The 18,899-nt window shown below is 39.0% G+C and overlaps 1 protein-coding gene across 1 annotated transcript in view; it reads right to left on the reverse strand.

Moving 5' to 3' along the window:
- LOC122809166 (sodium/potassium-transporting ATPase subunit gamma-like) overlaps nt 1-18,899 on the reverse strand; it is a 525,290-nt gene that overhangs the window by 131,153 nt on the left and 375,238 nt on the right. Inside the window, exon 4 of the mRNA XM_044080454.1 lies at nt 8,005-8,038. Within this exon, the coding sequence (XP_043936389.1) occupies nt 8,005-8,038 (34 nt within the window). The remainder of the gene's footprint in view (nt 1-8,004; nt 8,039-18,899) is intronic.

Below are 18,899 nucleotides of genomic sequence, written 5' to 3' on the forward strand. Positions count from 1 at the left end.
GCAGAACTCCGGTCCGCTAATGATTGGCAGTAGATTTTCACGAACGCCGAGGTACCAGGTCGACGTTCAACCTTCAGCGAAGGCACGCCCATTTACACATGTCTTTCGAATGCCCACCCAACCGCGGGGAGGACATGTAGACTCCACACAGAAGGCACTCCCCGCACTCCAGCTGAGAATCGAACGGGAAAACCTCTTGCTGTGAGGCAACAACGCTACCGCTGCACCACCCCTATATTTAAAATGTTATTAGCTAAATATTTGAATGGCTAACCATAGCTGAAATGTACCATGATTCTGACAGAAATGAAACAAAATGTAATGAATGGCAAAATTATCTGTAAATGTAGCTGCATTTGTAAATGTCACATAGTATAATTGATAGTGTGTTTTTGTGGAGTTTTTCTCCCCGGGCCTCTACTGAAAATGGACATATATCCAGTTGGACTAGCCCTGTCAACAAATGTAAAATAAATAAAATAAAAAATAAAACTATTCAAGTAAGAGGAACAGACAACTTACACCATATTCAGGACCTGTAACTGAAGCATTTCAAGACTGTTACTTTGTTAAGGAAGTTATTCCAGAACTTTTAGCTATTGTTTGACATCCACAAGTAAACAATAATATTTTCTATGTGTATATATGTAATGCACTGTCGAACAAACTAGAAGTAAGTTGTGGAGCCATGACTGGATTTAGATTCTCAGTGCTAAGGAATTCATCAACTGAGCCTTCAGTAATTACACAAGTTAATGTAGTGTTAAGTAAACTCACACGGTCTAGTCAGAAAGGGGGCAGTCCCATAACTGATATGCTTTTCTTTTTTTTTTTAAACTGACTGATGATGCTGAGAACTCCAAAAGTAGAATTCTCACAAAGGAACAACTTTTCATATTTAATTTTTTTTCTGACAATATCCTCACAAGAACTATACAGCTGAGTAACTGGGGTTATACTCCCCGAGTCCTCTTGTTAATGACAGTCGATCTCACAAAAAAAAAAAAGATAGATTTCTAAACAGATGGAAAAGAGAAAGAGGCAGTGTAACATATCTGCCAGAAACAAAAACAGTGGTTGAAAAAAATTGCAGATCACTTATGGGAAGTAAAAATGAGTCACTAATGACATGGATATAAATAATGGTAACACCCTCATCATAATGCATGCTTGCACTTTTTGCTTGCTTGATATAAAGCATCAGATTGCAGTCCTATCGAATTTTCTTCCTGAGAATAATTGTGCAGTCAGTCTTGATAAAATGCAACCTTAACAATATACAGCACTGACTTTTTGGAAGAATAATACAAGGGCAGTACAGTGGCACAGTGGATAACATTGGCGCCTCATAGCAAGAGGTTTTCTAGTTCAATTCTCAGCTAGGGTGGCTTTTGTGTGGAGTCTGCATATCCTTCCTGTGTTCATGTGGGTTTCCTCCCACATTAAAAAGACATGCAGTAGGTGGATTGGACACTCTAAATTGGCCATAGATGTGAGTGTACGGTGTAGAAGAACTACCATGGCAGGGTTAACAACCAGCAATGTGAAGCTTGGCATTAGATGATTGTGACTGTTGAAGTGAATCCCCAACCCATGTGAAAAAAAGGGGTGATGGATGGAATACAGCATTTAATATCACACAATCCATATAAATGCAAAATGGTATAAAGTTTTCTACATTCACACTTAAATTCTTTATATTTGACTCTACCATGCAAATGCTACACCCATCCACCATAGTTCCTACTTCATCTGTACTTCTAGTTTCAATTTACAATTGTTAAAATTGTGAAACTGTTATAGTTGCATTTTGTCTATATACTACTGCAGTACAATAACACAGTAAATAAGTGTTTTATTGCAAAATATTTCTACTTTATGTTTTATTACAGCAAACTACTTTTCTGTATTATCACTGTCCGGAGTCATGGCTGAAAGGGTCTTCAAACCATCCAACCCACTCAGTGAGCAGATGTGAAATACAGCAACACATAAGCAAGTCAAAGGACTTGACTTGTAGAGCCAAATCAGGAATCACAATGGGTAAAATCTAACCAAGCAAACAAGAAAAATAGAAAATCCAGAATACAGAATGATGGGTAAGAAGTAATTACTCGAATTCTCAAAAAGTGTATGCCACTCTTTTCAACACCACCATTTAAAAAGAAAATAAGGGGATATCTTTTTGAGAAATCTTTGACTTTATCCATGATGAAAGGTATGTCACTTGGCTGATAATTAGTTTCCTACCTTCAAAATGTTTTATGGGTAAGAGACATAGTAAAAAAATTTTCTGCACATATGACTTTTTCTGTAAACTATATTGTCTTATTTATTCTCATTTACTCAGAATGTACAGTGATATTTTTATATGGACAGAATGCGTCCTGCACTGACTGCACCAATCTTTGCATAGTTATCTGAGCAAAGAAAAGCATTTATCTTTCTTCCTACCATCACAACTTTTTAAATAACTTATACTTTCCAAAAAATCTCATTAAAATGAAATGTTGCATCACATTCAAGTAAAACATACAGCTGTTATATTACATTTGAAGAATCATGTTATTCAGTAGAAAGGGTCTATAGGGATGGCACTGCATCACTAAGATGTGGGAGAAAACTTTTTTTATTTTGGCTAAAGATACTGCACCAAATTACCAAGATGAAAGGAGTAAAAAGTAAAACGTTTTCTGCTCCACTGTCTTTTCCTATAGGTTCTAAATATTGCTAGAAATTTTCTCTGTTTCTTTTCATATAAGTAGTATAGTTATCAGCCATAAAACTAAGAGAAATGACAGTACAGACTGAATAAAAGTGATAGAGCAAATATTTAACTGTGTGTGATGAATGTGTCATGCTTCTAAAGAATTGCAGAATGAACATAGTTTCCTTACCTTCAAATACTGTCAGAGTAAGTAGCAGTAAAATATATCTCCCCATGAATGAAGCTGTGATGCCCCTCCTCTGGGCCAGTAATCAAGAAGCCTGAATCCTCACCATTGACACTGGTGAGGGATGTTCACTTGGAGCAAAAACACAGACATTATTTCCAGATGCAGCTCTCTGCATCAAGTGCAATTTCCCTTAAGAGCACACAAAGAACACATTCACTCCAAAGTCGGGGTTTCCTTCTCTCTCTCTCTCTCTCCAGGTCCCCAGTAAGATTCCTCACTGACACAGCTGTAGAGTTGAGTCCTCAGCCAAGTGTTCAAGCCAAGTCCTCCAACACCCTTTCTGTAAAACCAGTGCTCTGTGTCCCTGCTCCAAATGGCTGAAACACACACTCTTTGAGATTTGATTTGCACACACACACACACACACACACACACACACACACACACACACACACACACACACGCAAACACAACTGGGAAAGACTGGCATAGATTTACTACCCATGCCTCTCTGCCCAGTCTATAAGGTAGTTACTGCCACCAGACACTCCAAAGCCAGCTACTCTAAGGCTCTTACAAGGGTACCCAATTATACTGAGTGAAATTAATGCTAAGACAAATGGTAGTGTTTGACAAATGCAGTTAGGTTTTCAGGAGTGACCACAATGTCACCAAATAAATATAAATACTCTCAAAGGATAAAATATTCACTAAAGCATCAGCTACAATGAAAAGTTTAAATATATTTAATAATAAATAATAAAAGAACATGAAAATACTAATTATCTATTTACAATACACACCAGAGTTTCAATCACAGGAAGTATTAAAATAACACAGATGAATAGATTCTTACAGATACATAAAAAAAACAGTACTAAACTAACCTCACTATTTTCTCCTGACTGAGCTAATGAATCATTATTCTGTGGTTACTTACTAAAGCAAGCAAGATGAAGTAGTTGAGTGGTCTTCCTTCTTTGTCAGGGTACAAAAACAGACTTCTCTGCGACTTCACTCTCATCTAGTATAAAACATCATTTCAGTCCTGGATTACAGAATGACATCACACACATTTGGTCATCTGACTTCTGTTTCCCACACTACCCCATTACTAAAAACTGAACCAGAATCTAGCACATATGTGTGACCATACACACAGACAGAGCTTTGCTAAGATGTGTTATAACATCTGAAAGCCAAAAAAACATTCCAACACTTCCACACTTCCAGGCCAGCAATTAGTTCACTGCTAAGTGACCATAAAACAAGGATTCCTAGTCCTTATTTTCACAGACATTTCATCTTTGGCTGCAATCAGAACTGTAATATACAATGTTTATGGCCTAACAGGCAATTTAATTTCAAGCTATTTTTCAAAGTTAGCTGGATTGGGATTAACCTATTCTCTTCCAGTATACTTTGTTACAATATATGCATTTACACAGTTAAAATACAGTCTGACATACAGGTGCATTTTTCTTTCTGTCCATCAGGACCCACTATTGGTACATTTTTAACACAAGAAGCTTTACAAATATATTTTTCAACACAAGCATCTGTAATCTGTACAAATCAATTTGATATACAAATGACTTATAATTATTTACAAAACTCCAGCTAGCTCTGCTGGCATATGTTATACATCCACTGCCCTACTTCTCCTGGCATATCTGGCAAGACATCACATCACCACATAAGTTATGGAGCAGTGTAGCATACGTTTTGGTGTTCTATGGTCTGACACCTTAAACATTATAAGACATGGGCATGTGTTTAAAGACATATTTTATAAGTTAGTATCAATTTGCTGAGACAACAGGTAGAAAGCAAAAGGTGAGCTTTCTTTGATATTTTTAGGAAAGGCTAAGAGAGGAGTTGCAATAGCAAAGAACAAGACATCACAGGTACTCGACCAGCTTCTGGAAAATGACTGAGAAGATGGCATAAAGAAACTCAATCAGGTTGCAAGGCAAAGACATTAAAATAAAGAAAATAGTCAAACAACCTTCATAAGGGATGCCAGCAACAATCTGCTCAGCAGTCCACAGGATATCAAAGGCAGATGGAAGGAGTATTTCTAGCATTTTTTAATGAATAAAACTCCACAGGAGCTGAACTGCTCCATACAGAGTTTACAATGAAAGAAGTGGAGAAGCCCACTCACAAACTGGGAACACTAAGGAAAATGAAGTCAGGGAAAGCAGCAGGCTCAGATGAGTTCACAGCAGATTCAATAAAGATGTTTGCTGAAATATGTGAGAAATGGCTTCTGAGGATAATCATAGTTTTATACAGAGAAAGGTGCATCCCATATGACTGGAGAATAAGCATACTAGTGCCAGTGTACAAGAACAAAGGGGACATTCACATCTTTGAGCAGTAAAGATGTATCAAACTCCTGCCGCATTGCATGAAAATTCTGGACAGGGTGATTGACAAATGATTCAGAGTAGTAGAAAGTAAGATGGGGGATGAGCATTTCAGATTCAGATCAGGATGCAGCACAACTGACCCAATGTTTGCAGTGAGACAGATAGTTGAGAAAAAGCTAGAGATGAGGAAAGAGACCGCTGGGCATTCTTAGACTTGGGTCCCAAGAAAGCTGATTTGGGGAATCTTTTGGTGGTTTGATGTCCCAGTAACACTGGCAGAATTAGTGCAGGCTGCATACAAGGACTCAATGTCTCAAGTACAAAGAGTGTTTGATCTCATAGCGGGGTTCCCAGTGGGAGTGGGGGTGCATCAGGGTTCAACTCTGAGCCCACTGCTGTTTATTCTGGTGATGGACTACATTAGCAAACAGGTTGGAGGGGAAAGATCAACAAAGTCACTCTATGCATATGATGTGGCGTTACAGGTAGACTGTGCAAGAACTTCAGCAAAGGATAAGGGAATGGAATGCAAAACTGTAGGCACATGGGATAAAACTGAGTACAGATGAGAGAGTTGTAACAGCTTGTAACAGCAGCAAATGGGAGAGACCAGACTAAGGTAAGAATTGAGAAAGAAAGGAAGCTAGTGGAACAGGTCAACAGCTTCAGTTAACCAGAAGGAGTGGCTGAGGTGAAGAGAAGTCTGACTGAGGAGGTGAAAGCTCAAAATCAGAGGTACTGTAGCTTACTGGCACAGAGTGCCAGGGGTAGCATATGACAAAAGAATGACAAAGAAGCTGAAAAGTAAGTTGTACAAAACAGTGGTGTGACCAGTACTTCTGTATCATACAGAAAGTTCATCATTAAAGGCAGAGCAGTTGAAGAAGCTAGAGGTGATGGAGATGAAGTGCCTGACATGGGTGGTAGGAAGCACACTGTGGTACAGGTGATGAAATCAGAGTAGAAGCCAAAGTACCTCCAAATGCAGAAAAGGTCAAAGAGAACAGGTTACAGTGGTTCAGGCACATGTGCAGAAAAGCAGAAGGCAATCAGGTGAAGAAGATTTGGGACATACTTTAAGAAGGCAAGAGAAAACAAGAGCATCTAGCAAAGAGGTGGATGGATTGTATGAGAAGGCCTGTGCCAGTGAGGTATGAGTATCGAAGAACGTAGGAATGGTATTAAATAGAGAGAGAGATGGGGACAGTTGGCACGACACCCTAACCCCATGTAGAAAATGGTAAAAAGTAGGTTGATGATGATAATGGCAATTATCTCAGAGGTCATTAGAAGACCAGGAGTCAATGGGCTGGTTAGGGAATGAAAGTAAAGTGCAACAGTTGATGAATTACATCTTAAGATGTAAGGGATTCCTGAAGCCTTCAGTAAATATTTCCTGAGACAAGACCCAGTAAACTGGTGTACAAGCTAACTGAGGGAAATTGACCCCAAAGATCAGAGAAACATCCTAGAATGCATGAACTAGTCTTACAGCCCAATAAGTTAATAAAGAAAGCAAGACACCAACCACTTTCCTACAGCATGACTACTGACAAATACTATTCTACTGCTCAACTTTTGTTTTGTTAGAGATGTGAAGGTGCATGCTTAATTGGGAGGCTATCATTCAAAACTGGCAATGGAGAGAAAAATGAAATATTTTATTATAAATAATGACTGCAATGTAAATTCAGTTGGCATTTTGGACATATCAGTGTATTGTTCACACACTGTAACTCTTCTTTTTAAGTCTGCCATTATAAAAATGGATATTTATCAGTAATGTCAATACATGCAATCTTTCCCCTTCCTTGTTTTGTCTCTATTGTATCTGTTGTGAATGTACTTTCAGGTATCTATTACTCTTTATCTAATCAGTTATATATATATATATATATATATATATATATATATATATATATATATATATATATATACACACACACACACACATAATGACATTGTGCACTGTCGTTTATAACTACTTTGCCCTTCCCATTCCCAAAGGTCAGCCTTAGGTCAAGTGGTGCCCTAGGCAAAAGAGCTCCACAGCACCCCCCCTACATGACCTGATCCCCCCATCCTGGTCTATTTACACCATCCAGTTTACTGGAAAAGCACCCTTGCTAGAGTGGCACCCTAGGCAGCTGACTAGTTGGCCTATGCCTAAGGCCGGCTATGCATTCTCAGCAAATCACAGAAGGCAATCAGGTGAAGAAGATTTGGGACATACTTGTAGAAGGCAAGAGGAAACAAGGGCATCTAGCAAAGAGGTGGATCATATTCATGTAAAAACACACAGCTGTCTTACTATATTTGAAGAATCATGACTTTTCATGCATATGTGCATATCTTTCATTGCCCTGTAAAAGCTGTGCTTCAGTTTTAGGCTTCCTTTAATTCTTTTTTCTTTTACATCTGTGTTTTCATCTTTGGTAATGATACGGAGCAGTTCAAACATGTATTTTTCCATTTTATGGGTTTACCTTCTAGGTAATAACCTAAACTTTGTGTAATTCCCTGTCTCAAGGACTGTGGTACAGAACATTTGATGTATGCTTTGATGTTAGCCCGTTGAAGAGAGACAGCACATCTTAACAAAATCATCAACTCATTATTGAGTCTGTATATAAAACAGTCCTACAATAAACTTAGGACCCAGAACAACAGAGCCCCTTTATCTATGCAAGTGGTTCTACAGTTCAAGTTTAAAGATAGAATATGCCACTTACTTGGGAGATGACTTTTTGCATTTGAATTTATTACCTGTAGGGAAAACAGAATATATATCTGATTAAAAATGGTAAATAAAGTAATTATAAAAAAGTTGTTAAAATCTGAACATGTAAATGAAAAAAAAAACAATTTAAAAGGCTTAAATAATTTATAACCAAAGTCAAGCATGTCACCTACATTTTAGAATCTTGTTTTAAAGAGCTCTGTTTATGAAATAAGCTTCAAACTTAAGGCAACTTGAGATATGCTCCTACATATGAAAAATATAGAAGGAAGCCATCTGAAAATCACCCTCTTCAGAAATACAGAATTTCAGTTATATGTAAGCACCTTTGACATTTTGTGGTGCTATATCAGAGAAAGCTACTCCTGTGTTGCTTTATTGCTATGCTTGTAGTCAAGGTATTAACACTGTCAATATTTAAGAGACTGGTCATTATAACTTAGGAAGAAAGAAATTCAGATTTCTGTATAATTGCTTCTTTGCAGCCATATAGTAATGGCTGCTGTGGTTTTATTCTCAAAGCCTGCAGGCAAATGCATATTATGACTAACTATAACTATTTACTACATACAGATCTGCTACCTATCAATGGAAAGAATTCATAAAACAAGAATTAGCTGTACTGAGCTCAACTTTAAACATACATGCTTGACAGCTATCATAAGCCATAATAACAGTTTTGTGCACAACACATTCAGACAAATGTGCATCGACAACAAATAAATAAATAATAAAAGAATGAAAAATCCCAGATTTAAAAGTACTTTTCAGCATTCATCATTTTGTAGATCATTTTATACAAATACTAAATGAATAGATCAGTGCACATAAAGACCTAAACCTTAACTGTCTGCCTTAAAGAAATACACTTCTCATGCTCAAATCTGCATTTTGCAGTGTATGGCCAATGTGCTCTGACTGAATAAGCATCAGAGATAACATTAAAATACATTAGCATGACTACGGTAAGAGCTAGGAATGTGGGGAATAGTTTGTGCAAGTGCTTAAAGGGAGCAGCCAATGTGTCACTTTGAATAGGACAAGCAGGTCAGGCTGTTTAATGAGTATACATTCTGATATCCATTGTGCTGCACATACTGTATCTATCAAGTTCAGCAGCTGGCACAGAGTACTATCAGCTGCCTCTTAAAGTCTAAGGTTCAATTCTTTTAGCCTGAATTTGGCATTGCATGACACTGTGCAACAGAGTTAACCAGACACTGCTCCTGGGAAAGCCTTGCAAAGGTCCCTGGGGATCAGTACAGTCCTAAATTTTCAGGGCAACACTAACACTTTACATTCTTATGAGTTGTTATTGAAGCTGCACTGAAATCAGAAATTTGAGGCACAGAATACATATTTGAACAGATGTTCCATACCTCTCAACTGTACAGATTTTTACAGCATGTCCAGATTTTGGCGTGTATTTTTGGTCGATTTCTAATAAAAGTTGCGATTTACTGGCAAAACACTGAGGAATGAAGTCACTACATAATGAACATACATTTGAGTTTTAGACTTCATATCCTTCAGAAAATGCTTGTTAACACAAATCAGTGGAGGAGTTCCCTGGTCAGCCTCAGTAAGAAGCTGAGATCCCTTATAAGATCCTCCAAAGCTAGCTATGAAAACAAAATTGCCACTGATTCTAGGGACAACCCCAAAGCATTCTATAGCTATGTCAAGAATCTCAATGGCAACATCCAGATCTGCTCTGAGTTACAGCACAACGGCATGCAAATTGCAGAACCAACTGATATTGCTAATGTCCTAGCAGATAGGTTCAGTGCTAACTTTACCCCCCTCTCACCGCCTAAAGGGCCCATATCTATACAGGAAGAATGCAGCGTCCCTGTAATCACAACTATGTAGGTAAAAGCTGCACTCTCTAAAGCCAAAAACACAGCATCCATGGGACTAGACAACATCCCAGGCTGCGTTTTACATGAACTTCAGAACGAACTGGCTCCTCACCTAAGCACCATGTTCAGTCATAGTCTCACATCAGGCTTTGTGCCCACTGAATGGTGCACAGCAACAGTTATCCCACTCCACAAAGGGGGAGCCACCATTGATCCCGGGAACTATTGCCCTATTAGCCTGACGAGCCTGGTCTGTAAGGCCATGGAACGTATCATCATGGAATTCATAAACAAAGACATTGGTAACCTCCAAACTCTGGACCCCACCCAGTTTGGGTTTGTGAAAGACAGATCATGCCTCCTGAACCTGATCAACTTCTTTGAGGCAGTCACCAAAGCTGTAGACAAGGGTAAGGTGGTTCACACAGCCTATCTTGACCTATCCAAGGCTTTCAACACCAACCCCCATTCTGGAATTTTAGCTAAACTCACTAAACTAGGTATAAATCCCTACATCACAAGATGGGTTGCCAATTGGCTCACTGACAGAACCCACACTGTAAAAGTTGCAGACTCCAAATCTGACTTCAAACCAGTGACAAATGGAGTACCACAGGGATCAGTCTTGGGATCTCTCCTGTTTGCTATCTACTTCTCTGAAGTACAGGCTAACACAGAAGGTCTTTGGCTAATGAAGTTCACAGATGACTGCAAACTAGGAGCCATAGTTGAGTCCCCAAATGATGTGGACATCCTACAGAAGGGCCTCACTGAGACAGATGCCTGGTGTCAGAGCCATGGCCTCAAGCTCAATGCCAAAGAGTGCATTGTCATCCCCTTTGGTAAAAACTCTGTACCCATGAACTACCACATAGGCGGCAGTCTACTTAACGCCGAATGTGTGATAAGAGACCTGTCTCTCCTTTGATAATCACATCGCCACAGTAGTCAGAAAATCCTTCTACGTGGCACACCTCATCACAAAAGGGATCTCATCTAGGAAAAAAGAGGTCATTGTTCCCCTCTACTCAACACTCATTAGACCCATTAGAGTACAATGCCCCTTTTGGAATGTATCTCATAAGACATCTGCAGCAGCTGGATGGGCCATAGAAATACCTCACAAAAAGGATTACTGGCCTCAAACAGATGCCCTAAACTGACCATCTCAAAAAACTCCAGCTTTACTCTGTAGCATATCGCCTACTCTGAGGTTATCTCTGCCTAACATATAAAGCTATATCAGACTCAGAGCTGTTGGACATGATACACCTAAAGAAATTCCAATCCCTCTGAGCTACATGCTCTAGGGACCTAAACCTTGTCACCACCTTGTCACCACAATAAACATAGGGTTGCCACCTGTCCCACTTTGCGAGGGAAAGTCCCTCTTTTGGCAGTTGTGTCCTGCAAAAAAATTGAAAAAATGGCAAATGTCCTGAGATTTTAGGACAAAAATATTTCCTATATTTTCTTTAATAGTTGCATAAAACAGTTATTTTGTATCCGAAAGACCTAAATGTTATAAGAAATAGAATAAGCAACTAAAATGCTACAAGAATAAGCTTTTATTTAGGCAAAAAAGTGAAGTTCTGTCCTTTGTACTGGCCATGGGTATGTTTTGCCCTGTAGAATCTGACATTTCTACAAACAATGTCCCACTTTGGGCATTTGAAAAGGTGGCAACCCTAAATAAACAGGACATGCTGGAGGGATAGATTCCTGTCCCAGAGACTTCCCATACTCTGGAACAAGCTACCCATCTATGTCAAGCAAAGTTCCTCATTAGCACTTTTCAATAAAAATCTTGATAAGTGGATGGGAAATAGGAAATATACCCCGGGGATCACTTCAGTGGCTCTGCTCGACAGGGGCACTGGAAAATAACTTTCTTGGGTGGCGTAAGCCAGGGAACCTTGTTGGCTAGGCTTACTTAGGCCCTTGGGCCGATAGCCCAGTACCTGTCTATCAACCTACCTATGTTATTATTGCAACTTTTTAAGAGTATAAGAGCAATACTGAAAATATGTCCATATTTTTGGGCCTTTGTCCCCCCACTATTTTAGGCTTTGCCCAGATTTTTTGTACTAAGAGGTTGAGAGCTATGTAAACGTTTAACATTCAAAGTTATGATATCAGGATGTACACTAAAGGTATCAAGAATATGATCCCCAAGTGTAAGAAAAGATACTAGAAAAAAATAACAATATATTGTAGTTTAAAATGGGAACATGTGCTCATCATAATATCAGATGTTCTGCTAAAGATGTAGTGTTCAACTTAGTTCATTGAATGGTTAAGTCACTGATAAGAATCATTACTGAAATATCCAGCAGGACCTAAAGGCAGATTCATCCTTAACTTTGTTTGACAACTAGCTAGAGCACCATCCTACAACTATGAACTAAGCGTTAGTTAAAAAATAATCTTTGATTAATTCAATAACAGAGTGCCATTATAACTGTTCACCACACTTGACAAATGCTGAAATTGCTGATAAATGTACCCCACCTAATGTACACAGAAGTCCCTTTTCAAAAAGAGTAGAAAGGTAACTGCATTAGAAGTGTCTGTGGATGGATGTCCTTAGATTTACATTAGGCTGAAACTCTCGTCTGCTAAGCCAAGTAATATTTTCTGTTGGAAGGGTTCTTGTCCCTTTTGAAGATCCCAATGAACTTTTGGAGAAATTATTTCTACTGTGAGATCATGCTTATGTCTTCTGGGTATTAAGATATATTTGCTTTAAATTTGAGTATGAAATTGTCATTGTTATTGGGAAAAAAGGTTGCAGGAAAATATGGGATCTTATGATTTCTGCTGCTCCATTCATTAAATGAGGACCTTGGCTGCCTTCAACACAGTGGGGCAGCCAAGGTCATGCTTTCCTTGTCTTGTAACATCTCCGGCAGCACTTTGGAAATTTAGTGTAGAGGGTAGACAACGTCCAGAAGAATGTTTTTCCAGGAAATGGAGAATCCATGCAGAATGCATCCACTGCTATGGCTGTTTTACAGTGGTACAAGTAAAATGTAGAAATCTTGTGATTTATTGAAAAGGCAAATATGCCCTTGCTTATCTTACCCAGACTACAGTGATTTCAAAAAAATGCTTTATGGCTTAGCCTACACTGATGGAGGCATTTTTCAAACCTACTGAGATTTACTGTCAACACTTTCTAAGCTGAAGTAATTTAATGAGCAAGGAGACGGATATTCGGTCTTGATAGGAAACTGCATTCCCTTGCCAACATTTCTGTCATGCACAATGGGTAAAGAAAGTTTCCCATTGCTCATTGATATACCATGACTACGGCACTGGGTCTGATCAGTCTAAGAATACCTGTTTGTAAGATCAGCCTTATATTGTGTGTTTCTGAGCAGTTCAGTTAACCATACAGTTTTCTTGCGCTGAGTCTGACAAAAGGTATGTATGGGTTAGGTTTCTACTTCAATTAACACATACATCCAATCAAAGAATTATTTATTTATTTATTGCCATTTGTTAACCGGGTTTGTCCAACTGGGCTTGTGGCCAATTTTCAGCGGAGACCCGAGAAGAAAAGCTCCAGTAGTACATTTTAAACAAGTACCATTTTAAACAATATTGATATAATAGCAGTTATAGCAAAAAGATTCACATATGTTGGGTTACATGCATAAAGTTAAAGTTGCATTAAAAATAAGCTAAGTAACAATTTTATATTGATATAGTTCAATAGGTCAACAATAAAAAAATTTTGTTTGTATAAAATTATGCAAATGCATAGTAGACACATTGGAGAGAGAGGTGTAATGAGGTACTAAGTATGGTCCTTTTGAGGGTACATAAAGGGAAGGAAGACTAGGTAGGGTCATGGCAAGGGCAGGTTCTGGAATTGAGAAAATAAGCTTTTAGTTCATTTTTAAAGTTTGAGATATGGGAGAATGAACGTAAGTCAAGGAGAAGTTTGTTCCAAGCATGGGCAAAGGAGTGTTTGTAGAGTAGTTTGCCTACTGACATTTTTGGGTGGTAGATATCAAGTAATTGTTGGTTAGAAGTATGGAGGGTCCGGGATGGGATGTAGATAGAGACTAAGGAAGATAGAGATGGATAGAAGGAGGGTTTATAAAGAATAGGGAGTAGCATATGAAATTGATAAGATAGCAGAAATTGGGGGAGTTCAAGCCATTGAAGAGAGTTTAAAGAAATGCAGTGGTGTGAGTTGTATGGGGAGTTAGTAATGAATCTGGCCATTTTATGGTAAGTCTGTTGGAGTTTGTTTAGAGTGGAGGCCTGGATATTGGTAAGAACTGGGGCGGCATATAAGAGGGAGGGGAGGAGGACTGCCTGGCCCAGGGTAAGTCTAGATTCAGGGGTTAAGAATTTTTTGTTCCGATATAGCAGACCTAGTTTCTGGTTTGTTTTTTTATACATTGGAGTATGTGTAGGTTGAACTTTAGTTTGCCATAGATAATTACCCCTAGGAGTTTTGTGTGGGTGTCAGGTTGGATAGTTGTATTGCTAGAAGATGTAATAAAAAGGAGGTTTTGTGATGAGAAAGAGAACGGGGAAGGAAAAGTAGGAGTTTGGTCTTTTTGGGATTTAGGATCAATAGGTTGTGAGAGAGCCATTATTCAGTGGATAGTAGGGCCTGTTGGGTCAGGGAGTGTAGTTAGGAATGTTATTTAAGATGGATATAAGTGTGGCGTCATCGGCATACTGAATAAGGGAGGATTCTTTGCATGAGTTGTAAAGATCATTGGTGAAGATGTTAAACAAAAGAGGTTCCAAGATGGAGCCTTGGGGAACACCAGTGGAGATGGGAAGGAAATGTGAGGAGGATTAGAGCCATTTGACAGATTGTTCCCTGCCAGATAGGTAACTATTAAACCAGGCAAGTGTGGAGGGGGATAGGTGGAGATTTGCAAATTTGGATAGTAGTAGAGTTTGAGAGACAGTATGGAAGGCTTTGGAGAGATCTAGGAAGAGACAGGAAATTAGTTTATTATTGTCTAGGGCCTCTGCAATGATATGAGTGAAGGAGAGGAGGGCAGTGGTGGTGCTGTGGTGAGGACGAAATCCATGTTGGGTAGGGGTAAGTAAGTGGTGTGTGAGGAGGTGATTGAGAAGCTGTGAGTGAACAAATTTTCCTAATATCTTGGAGAGGGGGGAGAGAATGGCAATGGGTCAGTAGTTTGAGGGGTCAGTGGAGTTTCCACCTTTATGAAGAGGGATAGTGAAGAAAGATTTCCAAAGGGTGGGGACAGTTGATTCCAGAATACATTGATTAATTAGTATAGATATAGGCTAGGCAATTGAGTCAGCAGCAAGTTTGAGGAATGTAGGAGATAGATTGTCAGTGGAAGGAGGGCAAGGTTTTAGCTTGAGTAGTAGAGATTTGATGTAAGTAATGGGAACTGGCTCAAAAGAAAACAAAGTTGTGTTAGTGGGACTTGGAAGGGTGGGTGTCGAAGTACAGTTTGGCTTAGAGGTTACCAGATTTTGGATGGAAGAGATAAAGTGTTTATTCAGGAGGGTAGCTGTTTCCTGAGAGGAAGAGTTAGGGTATGGGGAGGGATTAGAGGGCTTTCCAGGATAGAGGATGTTGTTGAGAGTTGAACAAAATTTTGGAGGATTGGATCTGTTGTTAAGCTGAGCAGAGCTATAGTATAACTTTTTGTCATTAGTTGTATGTTTTTTTGCAAGGTTCCTCAGTTGCTTGTATTTTTGAAGAAAAGGTGGTTGTTTAGTTTTAGTCCAGGTTTTCCAAGCACAATCTCTTTGTTTCATAAGGGACCTAGTCTCTTTGGAGAGCCAGGGAGCATGATTTGATTTTACTCTGATCTTCCTAGAGGGAGCTAAGGAGTTTAGAGTATTCCTGTAGATGCTATTGAAAGTGCTTACAGCATCATTTAGGGGGAGGTGTTTTAGGATGGACCAATCTATGTTGTGGAGAATGGAGTTAAATTGGGATGAATTGAAAGTCGATAGTCTTCGTCAGTCTTTGATAAGGTGGGGTTTAGGAATATGGGATTAGTGTCTTAAGACGGTGGTAGGAAGATAATCACTGAGGGAGTCAGGTAAGGTGGTGGGGTTGTGGTATTGGTGGGGGGAATTGGTAAGGATCCAGTCTATGATGGAGCTGGAAGTGGAATTTTTATGGAAGTGAGTGGAAGATGTTATAAGTTAGTGGAAGCCGTGTAGGTGGATACTGAGTTGGGGGGAGTCAGTTGTGAGTTTGGACCAGTCAATGTTGACATCACCAAGGATGTGTCTCATATGGTATGTTGTGGGAAAACCAGGATAGAATGTTTTCTAGAATGGGCAGATTGTTACCAGGAGGAAGGTAGATAGAGGCAATTGCAAGTTTTTTGTGGGGATTCAGATGGCAGTTAAGGATGATATTTCAGCTGGGAGGAAGTCAGGAATTGGGGAGGGTATTGTGAGAGGTTAAGGTTGTTTGAGTAGAGGATGGCCACACTACCACCTTCTTTTACAAGTCTATCAGATCGGAAGATATTATAACCTGGTGGGAGTATTTCACTATTTGAGATTTGTGGCTTAAGCCAGGTTTCAGATAGGGAGAGAATGTGAGGGGCATTGAGAGCTATCCATGAGTGCAGCTCAGTGACTTTATTTGCTAGACTCTAAAAGAAAACAAACAAATAACTAAATGGAATTTAGAACATACTTTTCATTATTAACATCTCTTTTATCTAAATATGTCTTCCTTTCTCTATTTTCTTCCAAGTTTATTCATCTTGCTGATAACCTGCATTTTCTCTGCAGGCCTGGTTGGAAGTGTCATTTGTTACATTATGAAGGTCTCTTCCTCTTGTAGCTTGACAAAGGTCATACCCAAGCTGAATTTTACCTACATCATCCCAAAATGGAATCTATGCACTAGTAGGATGGGAGGGGGGGTGTTGCACTCTATTGAGAGTTTAGACAGTGACACTACAGATTGCAAAGGTACCATCATAGATGCAACATGTGTAACCTTCCCAAATGAACCATAAGACTTGAAAAAGACCTTTAACAAAGAGCATTCAGGATGGTCCTGCAATACATTGTGTATAGAATGGCCACATGCAAACATTTGGATTTTAAATGGGTGAGTTTGGATTTCAGAAGTTCAAGTGAAATCTCCAGCCATGATACAGTTCCGTATTTTATACTGACTTTCTGCCCTTCCTGAGATTTTACCTGGAACAGTCAAACATTCATGTAATGGTTATTGTGAAAGCCTTGAAACACTGAATCAAAACAGAAGGTAAGCATTTTGCAAATGCCATGAACTCTGTTGAAATACCGAAGTATAGGAAGGTGAACTGGAAATGTTCTGATCTTGCCAGGAACCACTGGAAGCTTTTGTATTCCTTGTAAATGAGAACATGCAAGTAATCAATCATCTTTCATGTCCATAGTGACCATAGTTGTCTCTGGAAAGAAGAGACTGAATGGTTATCATTTTAAAATTCTTTACTGACAGGAACCATTTAATCTTGAATGGTAGAGAATAGGTCTTCACAACCTAAGTGGAGCCTGAAGTAAAAGCCTTCTTCTACTTCTGTCAGATAAATTTTCTGTATCTAGATTCCAGGCTAATGCTAACATGCCTTTAAAACAGGTTCTAGGAGAGGCATTTGCTCTGGGAAAGAGATATTCTCATGAAAGAAAATAGCTCTAAATTCTACTTTGTATCCTGAGCTTATGAGTTCTCCCACAAAATGGCCTATGCTAACAGAGAACCACTGATACATGAACAGGAAAAGCTTGTCTACTATAAAGTTGGGAGGGGATGGGGAAAATTAGAAGGCAGTCATAAATGGGAGCTGCCATGCTGACTTGGTTTAAGATTATTGGGCACCACCCCTGCTTGACTGCTTACCATGATCCCTACCAACTCACCACTGGCCCTTCTCAGATGCTTTATGTTGTTTAAACAGCTTGCATTCAGACTATTTGTGATAAAACAGGCATTGTTTGGCAGGAAAATTTGTGTTATATTTTGGTATGGGAGACTTGAAACAGCTGTTTATTTTGATTGCTTTGTCTTTCACAATTAAATTTCTGAATAATTTCAATAATAGAGGATGAAAAAGCAAATGCTTACATGGGGGTGCAATTAGCATTTGTTACCTGATGTTCTGAAGCAGGAAGTGAATCCTTAGCCATATTGTCTGATAATTGTACCTGAGGCCTCTGTCCCAGTACAGGCATCAGCAGTATCATAGTTGCATTTTATCCTGTGCCTGATGTCACTTAGAACCACCTGCGGACATTTTCAGTGGCGTTGTTCAAGCACAAAATCAGAAACCTTACACATGTTCTTCAACTTTTTAATAATATCTCCTTGATAGTGTAGCATATGCATCTGGCGATTAACTGCCTTATGCTTGGGGTGCCCACGATATGACATTCTTTTTAATTAGGTAGGGAGATACTCATAGGCATCTGCTGAGATCCCTAGCCATGTCTAGATATGTGACAGTAGGACCATCCACCAAGTTTTTGTAAAATGGTCAGATTCTCTGGGAGTTATTGGTTAACAGTCTGACACTAGTAATGTATCATCAAAGGTCTTTTCTGGTCCTAAGGACTCCAGGTATTACTCGTGAGAGCTGTGCAGCAGTTTGACACCTCAGTTAACATGCTTCCACATTAAATGTAACATTTCTCCAAGGGATTTATCTTCAAGGGAGAACAAAAATAAATAAATAAATAAATAAATAAATAAATAAATAAATAAATAAACAAACACTTTTATCACTATCAGAGTTACATTAGGAATGGAGCTGGGTAACAAAAATTAGTTTTGCGTCTTCAGTGTATTTCTGTCAGAGTAAAGATTCAGACGTTGCTCTCTGCTTCTTGATGGAGGGACTATCCCATAAGTAGAGATTTCTCCAGTTCACAGTGGATTTTCTGTCTTCCTACCACACATTCCTCAGTAAATAGTATGTAGTCAAAACACAAAGAGCAATGGAAGCCTTTGATGGGACTGAGAATGCAAGTACTGGCTATAGTTTGGAAGGCATGA

Source organism: Protopterus annectens, chromosome 8.part0, assembly GCF_019279795.1.
Source record: "Protopterus annectens isolate FY-2018-M chromosome 8.part0, PAN1.0, whole genome shotgun sequence".
In the NCBI taxonomy this organism is placed as follows: Eukaryota; Metazoa; Chordata; order Ceratodontiformes; family Protopteridae; genus Protopterus; species Protopterus annectens.